The following is a 17441-nucleotide window of genomic DNA, read 5'->3' as shown; positions in this document are numbered from 1 at the left end:
CTGAGTCTACTCTTTTAGCAGAGGAATGTGAATTTGCTCATTCATCTTTAAGACAACCAACTGTCAGTATAAAGCTACACATTCAAGTGGAAATAATTAACTTAATGAGTGCCATTAAGGCCTTTGTTAAATTTAGACTATAGTTATTATGATTTTCTAAACAACTAAAAAATAATCCAAAACTAATTTAAAATAAAAATTGTCTATATTCTCATTCACTGATCAAAAAAATTTTATATACAACTGAACGGAAGTATGCAAATTCATGATCAAAACTGTTATATCTATTTTATGATGTTTTAGAAGAAAATTAATCATTGCATGCCTGAGAAAGAAATATAAAATGAAAATTTTTCGAGTTAAATGTCCATCAATGAAGATATACTAACCTTCTCTTGTAGAGTTGGCTGAAAGTGCTGAACCTTTCTGGATCCCTGTAAGGACTGCCAAATGTTGCAAAATTCATCATCATCTTTAGTAGGTACCTGGCAAAGCGCAACAAATTTCTTAAGGAACTGACACATGAAGAAATAAAGATTCATATTAAAAATCAAATAGCCAAACCGGTTTTGCTCAGTGGATAGAGCGTCGGCCTGCGGACTGAAAGGTCCCAGGTTCGGTTCCGGTCAAGGGCATGTACCTTGGTTGGGGGCACATCCCCAGTAGGAGGTGTGCAGGAGGCAGCTGGTCTATGTTTCTCTCTCATCGATGTTTCTAACTCTCTATCCCTCTCCCTTCCTCTCTGTAAAAAATCAATAAAATACATTTAAAAAAATATAAAAATCAAATAATTTATTAATTAAAGTTATTTATCATGAGAGGATATTTAACTTTCATTATTTGAAATCTCAATTCTCTTTTTCTAGAGCTCAGTATAGTCATCATAAAGGTATTCTATTAGAGTGAAAACGGCTTTCTTCTTTTGTAATTGTTTTGGTCTTATTGAAAGCATTTAAAGCAGTGGTTCTCAACCTGTGGGTTGCGACCCCTTTGGCAGTCAAATGACCCCTTCACAGGGGTCGCCTATGACCATCCTGCATATCAGATATTTACATTACGATTCATAACAGTAGCAACATTATAGTTATGAAGTAGCAACGAAAATAATTTTATGGTTGGGTCACAACATGAGGACCTGTATTTAAAGGGCCAGAAGGTTGAGAACCACTGAATTTTAAAGCATAATAAATGCTATAAAAATTATACTGTATCAATATATCCCCACCAATAGATTCTTTTTGTCTTCTATTGCACTGATAAATTACCTCATTTAAGCTAACATCTAATGATTTAATTTAAAAAATTTTCATCTTACACAAAAGTAATCTAACAGATTAAAAATTCACTATTACTCATGGGGAACTGATTTCATACAGGTCAAAACTCTCTGGGTTGCTGGCTCGATGCCCATTGGGGGGCGGGGGCGGGGAGTGAAGGAGGCAGCCAATCAATGATTCTCTCTCATCATTGATGTTTCTATCTCTCTCTCCCTCTCCCTTCCTCTTTAAAATCAATAAAAAAATATATATATATAAAATTCCTCAAACAAATGTACCAAAAATTTAACAGTAGTTACCTATGAGATTTGAGAGGATTTTTGCTTTTGTTTCCTTTGTTATTATCTACTTATCTGTGCTTTGTAATTAGTCTATATAATAAACATGTATTATTTGGATTAAAAAGTGTGGTAAGATTTGTGGTCATGGAATTAAATAAAGGTAAGTGTCTCACACAAAACAATTCAATTTTTGCCCCCTGGAAGATGAAATAAAGGAAATTACCATGAGTTACATGGTGGGAATTAGAAAATTGCTTTTCATAAAGATATATATCCTCTTTCTTCTACCTTTCAAATTTATGTCATTTTATAACAGATATCATAGAAAATTTGTATATAATAAAAATATTTAAATGTTATTTTGAAAGCAAATATATAGAGAAAAAAGACATTTTCAGGATCATTTTAAAAATAAATGTCTTTCTTCTTGAATATAACTGTAATTTTATAACATAGGTAGAATGCTATAAATATCATTCTCTCCTAGCCTATGAGTTTAAAACAAAACTAGAAATGACTTAAACAAAAATTTTTAAAAAAATCTAAGTCAGTTTAGGTCTCTATTTATAGTGTGCTTGTAATTTGTAAAGGGGGTAGAGAAAAATTACAGAAAGAGTCTTTACTTGCGTAGAAACAAAAAGAGATTGAGGGGAATGGTTCAGGCCTCCCAAATGACCAGATGAAACTGATGAATTCAAGCTATAGTGATTCACAGCTGGTTGTGGTTTCACAATGGCTGTCAACTTCTGATTTCCAGTTTCTGAGCGACTCCCATGAGAAAGGTTCACCAAGGCACTTATTGGCAGTCGATATCCCCTACCAGGTGAGCACCTAAAAGTAAAAAGTTACATCAGAACCAGAATGAAATAATACTGAATGTGCTAGGATGAAGCAAATAATATTTGGATGGATCGTCCAACATCAAAAACCGCCCAAAAAACAAAAGTCCAGGACCAGATGTCCTCACCAGTAAGTTAAAAGATATAATACCTTCTCAACCTATTCTAAAATACTGAAGAAGAGGGAATGCTTGCTAATTCAGTTTATGAGGCAAACATAACCCTGATACCAAAAACAGGCAAAGACAACACAAAAAAGGAAAACTACAGGCCAATACCTCTGAATACAGATGCAAAAATCCTAAAAATATACCAGCAAATTGAATGCAACAGTACATTAAAAAGCATAATACATTATGATCCAGTGGGGTTCATTCAAAGGATGCAAGGATAGCTCAACATATGCAAATCAAACACTGCGCATTAACAAAAGATAAAAATCATATATCAATAGATACAGAAAAAGCATTTGATAAGATACAACATCCACTTATAATTAAAACTCTCAATAAAGTTAATATAGAAGACAAGTACCTCAACATAATAAAGGCATATATGACAAACCCACATCATACTTGATGAAGAAATGAAAGCTTTTCCTTTAAGGTCAGGAACAAAACAAGGATGTCCAATCTCACCATTATTCAAAATAGTATAACAGAGCAATCAGGCAAGAGAAAGAAATGAAAGGTATCCAAATTGGGAATGAAGAAGTAAAACTGTCAGTATCTGCAGATGACATGATTCTCTTATATAGAAAACCCTAGATTCCACCAAGACTATTAGAAACAATAAACAAATACAGTAAAGTTGCAGGATACAAAGTCAAATACAAAAATTCATTGTGTTCCAATATAAAAAAATCTGCTGTGTTCCTATATACTATCAATGAAATAGTAAAAGGAAAAAACAAAACAAAAACCCTTTACAATTGCAACAAAAAACCCCACCTAGGAATAAATTTAACAAAGGAAATGAAAAAGCTATACACTGATAACTACAAGACATTATTGAAAGAAACTGAAGACACAAGGAAATGGAAAAATATTCTGTGTTCATGGATTGGAAGAATTAACATTGCTAAAACAGTCAAATAACCTAAAGCAATATATAGATTTAATGCAAACACCATTAAAATCTCAATGGCATTTTCCACAGAAATAGAACAAAAAATTCTCTAATTTGTATGGAACTACAACAGATCCCAAAAAGCCAAAGCAATTCTGGGAAAAATCAAAGCCAGAGGTATCACACTCCCCGAGTTCAAACTATATTACAAAGCTACAGTAATCAAAGCAGTATGGTGTTGGCAGAAAAAGCCAAATACACAGACCAAAGGAACAAAACTGTTAGCCCAAAATAAACCCACACATATATGGGCCACTAATTTTCAGCAAAGGAGCCAAAAACATACAATGGAGAAAGAAAAGCTTCTTCAATAAACGGTGTTGGGAAAAATGGAAGCCACATGCAAAAGAATCTGACACCATACATAAAAATTAACTCAAAAGACCTGGAACAAAATACACAAAAGAAAACAAAGGTGTACACATTGGTCTCAGAGGGGTTTTTGTGAACTTGATTCCAAAGGCAAGAGAAGTAAAAGCAAAATATAAATTAATGGGACTACATCAAAGTAAAAGCTTCTACACAGCAAAAGAACCATCAACAAAACAAAAAGGCAACCAATCGAAAGGGAGAAGATATCTGCAAACAAGACTCTGATAAGGAGTTAATATCCAAAATATATATAAAGAATTCACACAAGTCAACAACAACAAATCTGATTTAAAAATGGGCAGAGACATGTATAGTCACTTTTCCAAGGAAGACAAATAGATGGGCCAAGAGACGCATGAAAAGATGTTTAACACCACTAGTTATTAGGAAAACGAAAATCAAAACTACAATAAGATGCTACCTCACACCTGTTAGAATGGCTATTATCAATAAGACAAGATATAGGAAGTGTTGGAGAGGTTGTAGGAAAAGGGAAACCTGATATACTGCTGACTGGACTGTAAATTGGTGCAGCCACTATGGAAAACAGTACACAGGTTCCTCCCAAAATTAAAAACAGAGCTACCACATGGCCCAACAATCTCTCTTCTAGCTACATATATGAAAAATTTGAAAACACTGTTTCATAAAGATTTTATAACCCTATGTTCATTACAGCATTATTCAAAATAGCCCCGACATGGTAACAACCTAAGTGTCCTTCGACCAATGACTGGATAAAGAAGATAGCTATACTAATCAGCCATAAAAAAGAAAAAAATATCTCCATTTGTGACACCATGGATGGATCTTGAGAGTATCATGCCAAGTAAAATAAGTCTGACAGAAAAGCACAAGAACTATATGATTTCTCTCATATGTGGATATAAAAAAAAGCAACAAAAGAACAAACAACATAGATACAGACATCAGTATGGTGACTACCAGAGGAAGGGGGATAGGGGCAGGTAGAAGAGGGCAAAGAGGGGATAAATGGTGATGGAAGGAGACTAGACTGTGGGTAAACACACACAACACAATATACAGAGGATGTATCATAGAACTGTGCTTGAAACCTATATAATTAATCAATGTAACCCTAATAACTTCAATTTAAAAAGAACAAACAAAACACACTCATAGATACAGACAACAGAATGCAGGTACCAGATGGGAAGGAAGCTAGGGGCAAGATGAAGAGGGTAAAGGGGGTCAAATATATGGTGACAAAAGAAGACTAGACCTTGGGGGGTGAGCACACAATGGAGTACACAGATGTTGCTTATAAAGTTGAACACCTGAATCTTATACAATAGTATTAATCAATGTTACCCCAACAGATTTAATAAAAATGAAAATAAAAGTATAATAAAAATAAGATAAATTTAAATATAAAATTAAAACAAAAAATAACTCTTCTTCTAAACCCCCTAATTTCTGGTTCTCTTTTCTCCCCTTCATAGTCAAACTTCTCAGGAGTCAGCTCAATTATTGTCTCTATTATTACACTTGCCATTCATACCTCACACCAGCCCACTCTAGCTCGAGCACTCACAATTACATAAACAGATGACGAAGACTTAATGTTACTAAATTCAAAAACGTTTGTATTCTTCAAGTTATTTAAACATTTCAAAATGCAAAACTGATAATGCCACATCTCTGATTTTGATGGCTTCACATTGCTTTAAGAATGAAGACCAAGATTGTCAACATGTCCTGAAAGTTGGTTTAAAAGTTCCTGCAGTGTGGTCCTTGCTTTTCTCTCTGACTCTAATCTTACTCAGTCACTGAAGTTCAGGAACACTTGTATTCTTTCAGTTTTCTGAATGGATAAAAATGTTGTTGCATATGCTATTTGTTCTTCTTGACTACTTGTCACTTTTCTTCTCTCCCTAGTTAACCAGTATTCATTCTTTAAGTCCCACCTTTCTGGAACTATCAGGGTCATACTATTATAGAAACCTGAACTTCTCCTTACCAGAATTAGTCACAATGTAATTAATTAATACTGTAGTCAGTTAATTATCTTCCACACAAAAATAAAAGCTCTACAAGGATAGAAAATATGTCTGTCTTATTCACTGTTATATTCCTAGTAGCAAGTATAATGTCTTGCACATAATAGGAACTCAAACCGTACAAACAAGTAATGAAAAGTCACTGGTCTCAGGGACATATTCAGAAAGTATAACTGTAATCTGGAAATACAAACCTTACTGTTAAGCCTCCAGGAAATTCTTCATCAAATAAAACTTCAAATAGGACATCAGCTTCTCTATTAGCTGTTAAAAAAGAGAGAAAAATCATATGATGAAAAATCAGCATATGAGGTTTTAAAATTTAAAAAGCATTAAAACTACCAAAAAAAATGATGTAGAGGAATACAGACAGTAAATGAAAAGTAAATAAGCTTACAGATTACCTCACTTGTTATTTAAAGTAAAATAATATTTTAAATCAGATGCTGTGAGGAATACACTTTTCTCTCTGCTTTTGTATATGTTTGAAATGATTCATAATAAGAGAATAAATAACATATAATTTAGAGTTTGCAGTCTAAAAGTTCTTCCAATAAGACAAAAGACAATGAAATTTTGAAAACATGGCAGGAATTGGGAGTAGAATGGAAAGAACAAATATATTATTAGATAGAATTGGTAGGATTTGTGACCTATGTGGATAAAAAGGATGGAGATACCAAAGATGACTCCAAGGTTCTGACTGATAATGACCTGGAAGATTACAGACATCATAATTGAGACGTGAGACTCAGGACAAAGACACTGCTGCAATAAACTTAGGAGCAGAGAAGGACAAACTTGGGAGAGAGCATGAAAGATATATCTGTAAATATTAAATTTACCCAGAACGCCAAGGTAAAGTGAAATAACTAGTTATAATAACGTTTTGAATTCTAAGCCCAAATTAATAAGAGTTTATCACATAACTTCAGAATTGACTCTCTTCCTCCCCTCTCCCCATACCACTACCTTCCCATTATACTGGTTCTATTTCTCTGACAACCACAATTTCTAATACTATATCAGCTTCTGGAGTGGGTGGGAGGATGTCTCCCCGACCCCCAGTCCCTCATTGCTAACTGAAACCAGGCCTGCAGAAATCATCCCATTGTACCTTTTAACCTGACACTTTTACCTAAAATCTAAACTTTAAGAAGGTCCACTTTCTAGGTTCCCATTTCCAGTCTGTGGGAGGAACCACTTCTTCAAAAACTTATTGACATTTATTCATCCCTTTAGTGGAGATGAGGTCTCAGATGAGGGCAGTAATAATAAATAATCCCCTTTGTATACCATGCCCATGGCAGACATGGCTAATCAATCACAGAGCTCTTTTCCACTCAGGATAGATGTAGCTTTAAAACCCTTCAAGACAAAATTCCAAGCAGTCACTATTACTGATAGTTGTTGTCAGAAGAAAGGAAACTTCCATGTTATCAGATTCCTAAGGTCTTTATCAGGACAACCTGAGTACAATCCAATTAAGCTCCATGTCTGAAAAGCTGATTCAGGGGGTTGAGCAGATAGCAGGAGGGTTGCTTCATTACAGCCATCTGACCCTTACCACACCTAGCCCTGACCTTCCTCTCTCCACTTCCAGCAGCCAAAAATATATCCAAGAAAGTATTTTTAAACATTCAGAAAAAAAATTTCTCTTTCAGAGTCAAGTAAGCAGGGAAGATCCTAAGAAGATGTGCAGATGAAAAATGTGAAGAACCACACTGCTCAAAGTTAGGTAAGAATGAGGTGAAATAATTCAAATCCCAGCTCTGCCACTCATCTGTGTAAAGGCAGGTGAGTCACTTAACTTCTCAGGTGAGAAAATAACACTTGAGAGTTAAATGCAAAATGCAAAAGTACGTAGCAGTGTTGGCACTGAGTAAGCAGTTCTCTTAGGCTCATGGCCTGCCTGAGACATGGAGTGGCAGTGCTGCCAGCACTGTGACCCCTGGACACCTGGTGTGTTGCTTTATGCTGTGTTTACTCTTTCTGGAATCTCTGCTGCAAAGCTGCTTAGTCCAGACTTCCCTTTCAGGCACACTGAAATCTTAGGCTGCTTCTTCCCTTTTCTCAGCACTTTCTAATTTATTTATTTTTTTAAATAAAAAACACAACATAAAATTTACTTTCTTAACTACTTTTAAGTATACAGTACAGAAGTATTACCTATATGCACATTGTGCAACAGATTGGTAGGCCTGTTTTATATTCATGATCTATCTGTATTCATAAAATTCAAATGAATATGCATATTTAATTAAAATCTTTTAACTGTAAATGAGTTAATACTTCATGTTTGTTTATTTCTCCACAGAAATCAAGAGATTACAATGATAACTGAGGTAAACTTCTGAGCAAAACTAGATGAAAGCCTAACTTAAGAAAAACTTTTCTCAGTTTCATGAAAATGTGTGCATACCCATTAAGGTCTTGTATAATTTTAATGTGTTATATACAAGCTACCACATTTTCAGCAGTCTTTATTTAACTTTCCCTTCTTTTAATCGTTTTCTAGATAATTACACAAGACAGAAAATAAAATTTTCTCTGAAAACTAAAACAAAAATGAACTGAAACATACAAGGATTTAGTGTTTTTCCTAACTTAGAGTCAATTTCTGTTTAGATATGACACAGAGATTTGTGTTTTACTCTACAATAAATGCAGCTGACAACTTGCCCAGTACTGAGGTATTACCTCCTTTAATTCCTATGACGGTGCCGCGAAGGCCAACTGGCACCGAAAAGTCCTCTCTCACATTCACAACCCGGTCAAAGAGACGGAACTCTGCATCCCGATCAGGAATGACTCCATGCTGCTGTTCTAAAGGCTGAAGAGAAGAAAGCTCAAACTATTACTATTAACTCTAATTTTATATTGACTCTAATAATATATTGAAAACATTTTGGTTCTTCTATACTTTCCAAGTAAAAACAACTTTGAATTATTTAACAGAAAACTTACTCTGTACAGCAAATGGGGCTTCACTGTCACCCGTACCTTCTTATTATTCTTTCTTTGCTGAGGAAGTAAACATTTTAAATATTTATATCTGAAGGAGGAATAATAAATTCTTACAGTAAAAAATGCAAAATTATGTATAACCATATCTAGTTCAAGAGAGACAAAACATTACTAAGCACAACATAAAAACACCATCCCACCCAGTTACTACCTTTCCCCAAAGTAACCATACTTCTAACACAAAAGATTAGATTTGTCTATTTTGAACTTTATGTAAGTGCTATCCTGTTCAAATGCTTTTACTATAAAAGTTTTGGCCAACAAAAACTTTTTTTCTAAAAGGTATAAAGTATTGATCTATGATAATACTGTATTTTTTTGTGGCTACTTCTAAAAAAGTGGCACTCATTTAATAAAATCCTTGTTTTTGAAATCTATTATGAAACTGGCTTTGATGTTTAAATTTTTTGATCCTCTAAAAAATGCTGGAAGAAAACTTTAAAATAAATATATATATTATTGATTTTAGAGGGGGGGGGAAGAGAGAGAGAGAGAGAGAGAGAGAGAGAGAGAGAGAGAGGAGAAAGACATAGAGAAACATCCATTAATTGTCTCCCACACACGCCCTGCATTTTTTGGTGTACAGGATGATGGTCCAAACAACAGATTCATCTGGCAAGGGCTGGAAGAAGACTTTTGCACTCTCTTTGCTATTTGTTAGTTCTGTCAACTCAAACTTAATTTGAGTGTCAGTTTCTTCCATCTATGAGATGGAAATAATATTACCTGCTTTACGTAATAAAAATGTGAGGATAATTTATACCCATTGAAATCCATAACTATCATTCACATTATATTTTTTTGAAGTGAATTCTTACTTATAAGAAAAATGACAGCAGTTTACTTACATGGCAGTCACCTATCTTTAGAACATAACTTAAAGAAATAAGTACAAAAGGACAAAATAGTCCTAGTTACAGAGATCATACACTACAGAGGTCATTTTTAAAAAATATATATTTTTATCAATTTCAGAGAGGGAGAGATAGAAACATCAATGATGAGAGAGAATCAGTGATCAGCTGCCTCCTGCATATCCCTCCACTCCCACCCACTCCTGGGGATGAGCCAGGAACCTTGGCATGTGCCTTGACCAGTAATCAAATTGTGACCTCCTGATCACAATAGGTTGATGCTCAATCACTGAGTCATGCTGGCCAGGCAAGAGGTCATGTTTTTATACACTGTAAAACACTCAAGCCTTTAAGCAGAGCCTGTTTTCTTTTATTATAGAAATATTTCACTTATTCTTTCAATAAATCTTTACTGAGTTCCATTTATGTACCATGTATTGGTTTTGGTGCTGGGGCTATAACAGGGATCTATTCTTTTATTCTAGTTGAGGGAGACATAAGAGAAACACAGTGAAAAAAATATATAACATGTTTGAAGGTAAAAGCATAGTGAAAAATAAAGCAGGTAATGAAGATCAGCAGTGTGGGGAGAGATTGCCATTTTAAATAGGGTGAAAAGTGAAGGCCTTATGACCAAGGTGTCTATTTCCAGACCAGAAGGATACTGATAACAACAAAACTGACAACAGCAAAAAGGAGAAAGAATAAAGAAATTTTAAAACTATTTTAAAAAGCAGACCCAAGAACTAGGCCTGGAGAATTGCATATAAAAAAACCCCATATGATCTAATATATATCCCTAGGCATCTATCTATATTTATAAAAAGCCTGTGACCGTAACGCCATAATGACCAAAGACCGGTCACCAGGAGGTGCATGGAGCACCTCTCAGTCCCGCGGCCCACAGGCTCTGATTGCTGCAAGGCAGGCGGTGGGCGGACGGGGCTGTGTGGTGAAGAGGGCGCAGGGGATGGGCGCGGGTGGGTGGGGAGCACGTCGTGGATCCCCAGGTGGCGAGCAGAGGTGCTCCCGCTGCGGGGGGTGGGGGGGAGGGCAGGGGCGCACAGTCGGCGGCAGGGGGAGGCAGTGTATGGGGGAAGGGCATGAGCTGGGAGAGGAACTGAGGCAGAAGCCAAAAGCTATTACTAAGGGAAAGAGCCAAATGGTTCAGAGCAGCCAATGGCTCAGACACTCAACACTGGGGAGAGAGGTATGGGGACCAGCCAGGCACAAATGAGCTCGTGAGGCCCGCGGCAGTGGCGGTGAGGTCTGGGCTTCTGCTGGCAGGAATGGTGGAGGGAGTCTGGGTCCTGCTGTGCGGGGGTGGGGAATCTGGGTCTTGCGAGATTTTGCGCGCTGAGCCTCTAGTCCAGGGGTGGGCAAACTTTTTGACTCGAGGGCCACAATGGGTTCTTAAACTGGACCGGAGGGCCGGAACAAAAGCATGGATGGAGTGTTTGTGTGAACTAATATAAATTCAAAGTAAACATCATTACATAAAAGGGTACGGTCTTTTTTTTTTTTAGTTTTATTCATTTCAAAAGGGCCGAATCCGGCCCGCGGGCCACAGTTTGCCCACAGCTGCTCTAGTCATTACATAATACCACTGATTAGAGGATGTGGCAATTAAACCTGATTCATTGGTCAAATTAATAAACTGGGTAACTCACAATATGCCCCAACCCACAACTACTAAGTGAGAATTTCTGGGGCTTGGCTACTCACACTGTGGTCACCTGCAAGCTGCTTAGAAATGCAGAATCTCATGCCTAACCCTAGAGCTACTGAATCAAAAGCTGTGTTTTAACAAGATCTTCCAGTGACTGCACATTAATTTGAGAAGTACTGTTTTAAGGGTATAATCCAGAATGTGTATTTTTTTAAAAAGCTCTTCCAGTAATTTTGACAACTGTTGACTTTGGGAATCCAATAAGAAAACTCCTGATACTTTTAAATGATAATCCTGCATTATAAAAGAAAAGTATAAATTATGTTCAAAATGTATTTGGTTTTTCTCCTTTTCTTTATAAACCTAAAAGGGAGGGAAAATCACTCATAACTGTACCTCCTTGACACATTAATAGGATTTAAAAAATTTCCTCTTATTTAGAACCACATATTTTAAAAAATGTTATAACCAAAACATTAGACTACAACTTTGTATATGTATCTTCTGTTTATAAAATAAGAAAAAAATGTGTAAAACATTTTAAAAAGTTCTTCATCCAACTGGGTTAAAGTAAAATTTGGGGGCTTAAAGTTATGAACTTCTGTTAAGTAGAAAACTCATTTCAAAAACAATGCTGGATAAATATATTTCATTCTACACTGAAAGATAATTAAAAAGAAAAAAGAGAAAGAATTGCAGCTCACTATCATTTTCAACTGAATATCAACAACCTCTTAAAAAAAGTCAAACTCTTGGCTCTGAGACTTGTATTTTTTCCTAAAGAGATAGTTATCTAGTGGTGACTTCCCAGACTATACTTACAACTCTTGTGTATGTGATAAGAGAGCTCAAATGATGATAATAATAATACCCAAGCATCATTAGGCATTAATAATATCAAGGCATTATTAGAAGAAGTCTACATACATCAGCTCAATTAATCCTCTTGATGACCCTATGAGGTAGGTACTATTTTATTATTGGTTTACCAATGAGGAAACAAAGTCATGGAAAGCGTAAGTGTCTTGCCTAAGGTTATAAGTGTTAAAAGAGGAATGGGGAAGGTGGCTTCAGAGCCCAGTTCTTAACTTACTCTGCTATTAAAACAATGTGTTAGCAGAGCAACATCATTCTTATAAGAAGGCAAATGTGTGGAAAATAAAATCACAAGTAAAAAAAATATATGTAATCAATTAATTTTCTATTACATCAAGACAGGGGATCAAAATAGTTGAAATGGCTATGCCTACACAAAATACTCAGTAACTGAATGAGTTTATGAGTGGGAAAGTACCCTTAGAACTAATTGTGTAAAAGTTAATAAAATTTTTATGTTCTATAAAAGGATGAACTGTCTTTAAAGAACTTAGAATAGGAAGGAATAGGGATTAACCTTATTTCTCAATCATAAGCTTCTACTTCGACTAAAATCACAAAATATTAATTCTTTTGTGTATTATAGTGCATTTATATTTATTCATATAAATTTATTAATTGCCACAGGAAATAGCTGGAACATTATTTTAAATTATAGGATTATTTTACATAAATTAGAAACTACTGAATTTGTTTTAATTGGTTGAAACATAAATAAGTTATTGGTAAAATAATATATAGTCCACTTAGCTTCAAATCTCATTAATATCTTGGTTATTAAAAATTAGTACCTTGTACTTTTCGACTTCTTCCTCAATTTTTTCAACAACAGCTGCATCCAGAATTTGTAAATCACATGAAGAACGAGACAATGTACTGACAGGATGTCCCTTTAGCCAAGTAATAATTTCTTGAACTTTCTCGGCACTACATTAAAAACAGTAATTGTTTCACATTGATTAAAACTTTGTGAGGGCTTATACAAAAGGCCTGACATAAAAAATTCTGAGGGTTGTAAAATATAAAGACATCAAATATGTTATTAAAAATTAATCATTGCATTTAATTGGGAATAATTATAAATCTAATATAAACATGAACATGTTAATTCTCAGTAATTTTCTAAAAATCACAAAATTAGTTTAAAAGTACTTTTATATAAATTAAAAAATTATATTAAGATCTTAAAGCAAAAGGAAAACAATACAAAACCCTCTCCCCAAAAGTAATGTAAATTCCTGATAAACTAGTATTGTACCTTTACTGGAACCACTAAGATGAACTATGAGGCCATAAATGCCACACATTTTGCTTACCCATTCTCATTTTCTCCAGGCCAAATGTCATCTTCATAGAATACATCCTCTTGGCTATTTTTGGCTATATAACTAAATAGTTCTGGAGCTCTAGCCAAACAAACAAACAAACAAAATACCGCTTTAAAAATATACATATGGCAAACTTCACATGAACTTCTGATCAAACCATTTTGGACCCTAAGGGAATATATAAAATATATTGAGGACTGATTATTATACACAGAGTATTAATAAGGGATAGAGACGAAAATATTTGAAAATATTTACAGGCCTACAAAAACCTCACACTAGGTGAGGGAGAAATGATTCAATTTCTGAACTATAATAAACTTCACTTACATATTAACTTCAGTTACTGAATCTGTTGTCCTTAGATCATAATGGACAAAAAAAATACCTACAGGTTGATTTTCTAATTTTTACAACAAAGCTGGAGCATGCCACAAATTAAATATATTAAAAGATTCATCTGATATTTCTCAAAACTCCATTGTTTTCTTTATAGTGCAGATTGAAGGTGGGGATGTGTGTGTATGTAGTGAAAACCCTTTTCCCTAGTTAATTTCTAGAACACTGGAAGTCAATTTTCCTCTCCACATCTGTCCTCTAAGAAAAAGGCTGGAGGTCACACCTCTTAGGGAAATTAGCCAGTCTCAAGGGAAAGATATAGGTAGTGATATTTGCAGGTCCTCCGCAGAAATAGCCAAGTCCCGCCTGACAAGCCCCACCAAAACAGACTAAGTATCTAATCAGCTGTTTAAGTGCCTCACTCTTAAATATGATTGGACACCTAAGAACCACCAACAAATAAAAAAATAAATACCTTTAACATGAAAGCAGAGATGAACAACAACAAAAAAAGACAATTTGTAAAAACCAGAAAATATAAACAGAAGAAGAAACTCTGGAAGTACTATCTTCAGAAAAATGAAAGAAGATATTTCACTCATTATAAGAACAAAATATTTAAAAAGGAATGCTAGAGAATAAGGACATACTTTTAAATGAAAGATAAGTGAGAATTTTAAAATGATATAAAATGAAGTCTCCCACAGCGTAGAACGAAAGTATAAGAATACAGTATAGAGGGGAAAGGATAAGGTGGCAGCGATGGCAGTGAGAGAGTGTGAGTGAGTGAAGGAGCGAAAGGGGAGTGTGTGCACATGTGCGGTGTGTGTGTGAGTGAGGGACAGTTAGATCCTGCAGGAGTCTTGGGGGCTGGCAGACTGGGCTCTCCTAGATGGTGATCCCCTGCTACTGTTGCAAGCACTCCTGTGGCAGCTGGCTGTGACACAGAAACCATGCCATCTTGAAGAGGAAAGCTGCTGTGACTAGGAGCCCAGCCTCACCACCACCCAGATTGGCCTCAGACACCATCCAGACCTTGCAGCAACTCCAGTCAAAGACCTGCTACCCCATCTGCAGACCCACAGACTCTGGGACTCCAGCCTCCCCGACTGCAGACTCCTGTGAGTCCCGGTGTGTGTGCCTCTCCTGCCAAGCCTGCTGCTTCAGCCATAGGCCCTGCGCCACTCAGTGCCTCCTTTGGTGAGCCTTGGAGTGTGTGACCCTCCCGCCAAGCTCACTGCTTCAGCCACAGGCCCCTTGCAACTTGACAACTGGACCCGTTGGTGAGTGTTGGCATATGCGCCCCTCCCGCCAAGTCAGCAGCTTCAGCTGCAGACCGCATGCGACTTGGTGCCTGGACCCCTTGGTGAGACTTGAGTGCGTTCCCCAATGCAAAGCACACCACAGGTTCCTCCCCGCCGGCATGGACAGAGCTGTCACATGGTGCACATACTACCCCCAGCACAAGTCAGTGGTGCTGGTGCTGCCTGATGTGCCCAGCCACAGGTCACAGGACCATGCTCCATGTGTGTGGCCTTGGGTACTAGGGCAGCACAGTGAATTGCATGCTGGAGGGCTCTGGGCCCCCACAGGGAGTCGCACACCAGGGAAACTGTGCATGTGCCCTCGCTGACCCCGAGAATATGAAGTGGGCCACTGAGAGACCAGAACTGGAGGAAAAGGTAATACAACTCAGAACAGAGACAATAAGGTGTGAAATCTCAAGGCAGACACAGCCTCTGGTCTAGGGAGTGCCAGATCATTGAACCGCTAGGGACTTTAACACCTCAGACTCCAAGCAGGGAACCAAAGGCAGGAAAGAGACAGCAAGCATGGGGGGATGGGATGGGGACAAAGAAACAACCCCCAAAGTAAAAAAAAAAAAGGAAAGAAAACAATTGCCAGAAAAAGAATTAAATGAAATTGAGACATGCAATATGTCAAAAAAAGAATTCAGAATAAGGGTCATACAGTTCTTACACTGGCTCTATGAGAAAATCAACAACTTATGTAAGAATCAAGTGGAAATCAAGACTGACCTAGCTACAATAAAAAACACAATGGAAGGTTTCTACAGTAGACTAGAAGTAGAGAATCAAATTAGTGAGAAAGAAGACAGAGCAAAAAGACACACTCAATCTGAAGAGCAACTGGAGAAAAATACTAGAAACCAGGAGGAGAGCTTAAGGGAGCTTTGGGACAACATGAAACGAAGTAACATCATATTATAAGAGTGCCAGAATGACAAGAAGAGGAGCAAGGATTAGAAAACCTATCTGAAGAAACAATGACAGAAAACTTCCCTGATTTGGGGAAGAAAAAGTCACACAAGCACAGAGAGTCCCAAACAACATGAACACAAAAAAGACCCACACTGAGACACGTCACAAATACAATGGCAAATGTTAAGTACAAAGAGAGAGTCTTAAAGGCTGAAAGAGAGAGACAGAGTTACCTAAAAGGGATCTCCCATTAGATTATCAAATGATTTCTCAACAGAAACACATCAGGCCAGAAGGGAATGGAATGAACTGTACAAAGTGCTGCAAAACAAGGGACTAAATCTAAGAATACACTATCCATCAAGGAAATAATTAAAAATTGAAGGTGAAATCAGGAGCTTTGCAGACAAAAAAGGCTAATGGAGTTTATCACAAGCAAGCCAGCAATGCAAGAAATGCTAAAGGGACTGCTGTAAAAAGAAGAAATAGAAAGGGTAGAAGAAACACAGGAATAAAGTACAGAAATGGCTACAAACAAGTACCTATCAATAATAACCTTAAACGTAGATGGATTAAATGCTGCAATCAAAATACATTGGGTGGCTGAATGGATAAGAAAACATGACCCATATATCTGCTGTGTACAAGAGACCCACCTCACAGCAAGGGACTCACATAGATTAAAAGTCAAGGGATGAAAAAATATTTTTCAGGCAAATGGAAATGAAAAAAAAAAAAAAAGTTGGTGCAGCAATACTTGTATCTGACAAAATAGACCTCAAAGTGAACGCCATAACAAGAGATAAGGAAGGTCACTTCATAATACTAAAGGGATAGATACAACAAGAGGATATAACTCAGGTGAACATATATGCACCCAATGCAGGAGCACCCAAATACATAAAATAACTCCAGGAAGATATCAAGGGAGAGATGGACATCAATCTATATAATAAAAGCCTAATAGACCGTTGTGGTGGAATGGCCAGAATGATCCATTGCTATGATGCGCACTGACCACCAGGGGCAGATGCTGAACGCAGGAGCTTCCCTCTGGTAGTCAGTGCACTCCCACAGGGGGAGCGCCACTCAGCCAGAAGCCGGGCTCATGGCTGGCGAGTGCAGCGGCGGTGGCAGGAGCCGCTCCCACCTCCGTGGCAGCACGAAGGAGCAGCGAGCCGAGAAGTAAGGAGCAGAAGCAGGTGGGC

At 36.8% G+C, this 17441-nt stretch overlaps 1 protein-coding gene across 2 annotated transcripts in view; it reads right to left on the bottom strand.

Moving 5' to 3' along the window:
- The window catches only part of XRN1 (5'-3' exoribonuclease 1), a 196022-nt gene that overhangs the window by 38635 nt on the left and 139946 nt on the right, over nucleotides 1–17441 (bottom strand). Inside the window, exons 26-32 of one of the 2 annotated variants that reach the window (XM_081086155.1) lie at nucleotides 13661–13750; nucleotides 13136–13271; nucleotides 8886–8942; nucleotides 8619–8751; nucleotides 6113–6182; nucleotides 2167–2389; nucleotides 390–485 (exon numbers count right to left, since the gene is read on the bottom strand). In XM_081086155.1, coding sequence (XP_080942281.1) covers nucleotides 390–485; nucleotides 2167–2389; nucleotides 6113–6182; nucleotides 8619–8751; nucleotides 8886–8942; nucleotides 13136–13271; nucleotides 13661–13750 — 805 coding nt within the window. The remainder of the gene's footprint in view (nucleotides 1–389; nucleotides 486–2166; nucleotides 2390–6112; nucleotides 6183–8618; nucleotides 8752–8885; nucleotides 8943–13135; nucleotides 13272–13660; nucleotides 13751–17441) is intronic. The other variant, XM_081086156.1, reaches the window with a different exon arrangement.

Source organism: Myotis nattereri (genome assembly GCF_964212035.1).
Source record: "Myotis nattereri genome assembly, chromosome: 3".
Lineage (NCBI taxonomy): Eukaryota > Metazoa > Chordata > Mammalia > Chiroptera > Vespertilionidae > Myotis > Myotis nattereri.
The sequence above is the reverse complement of the archived record's forward strand: the minus strand, read 5'-3'. Positions and strand labels throughout refer to the sequence as shown.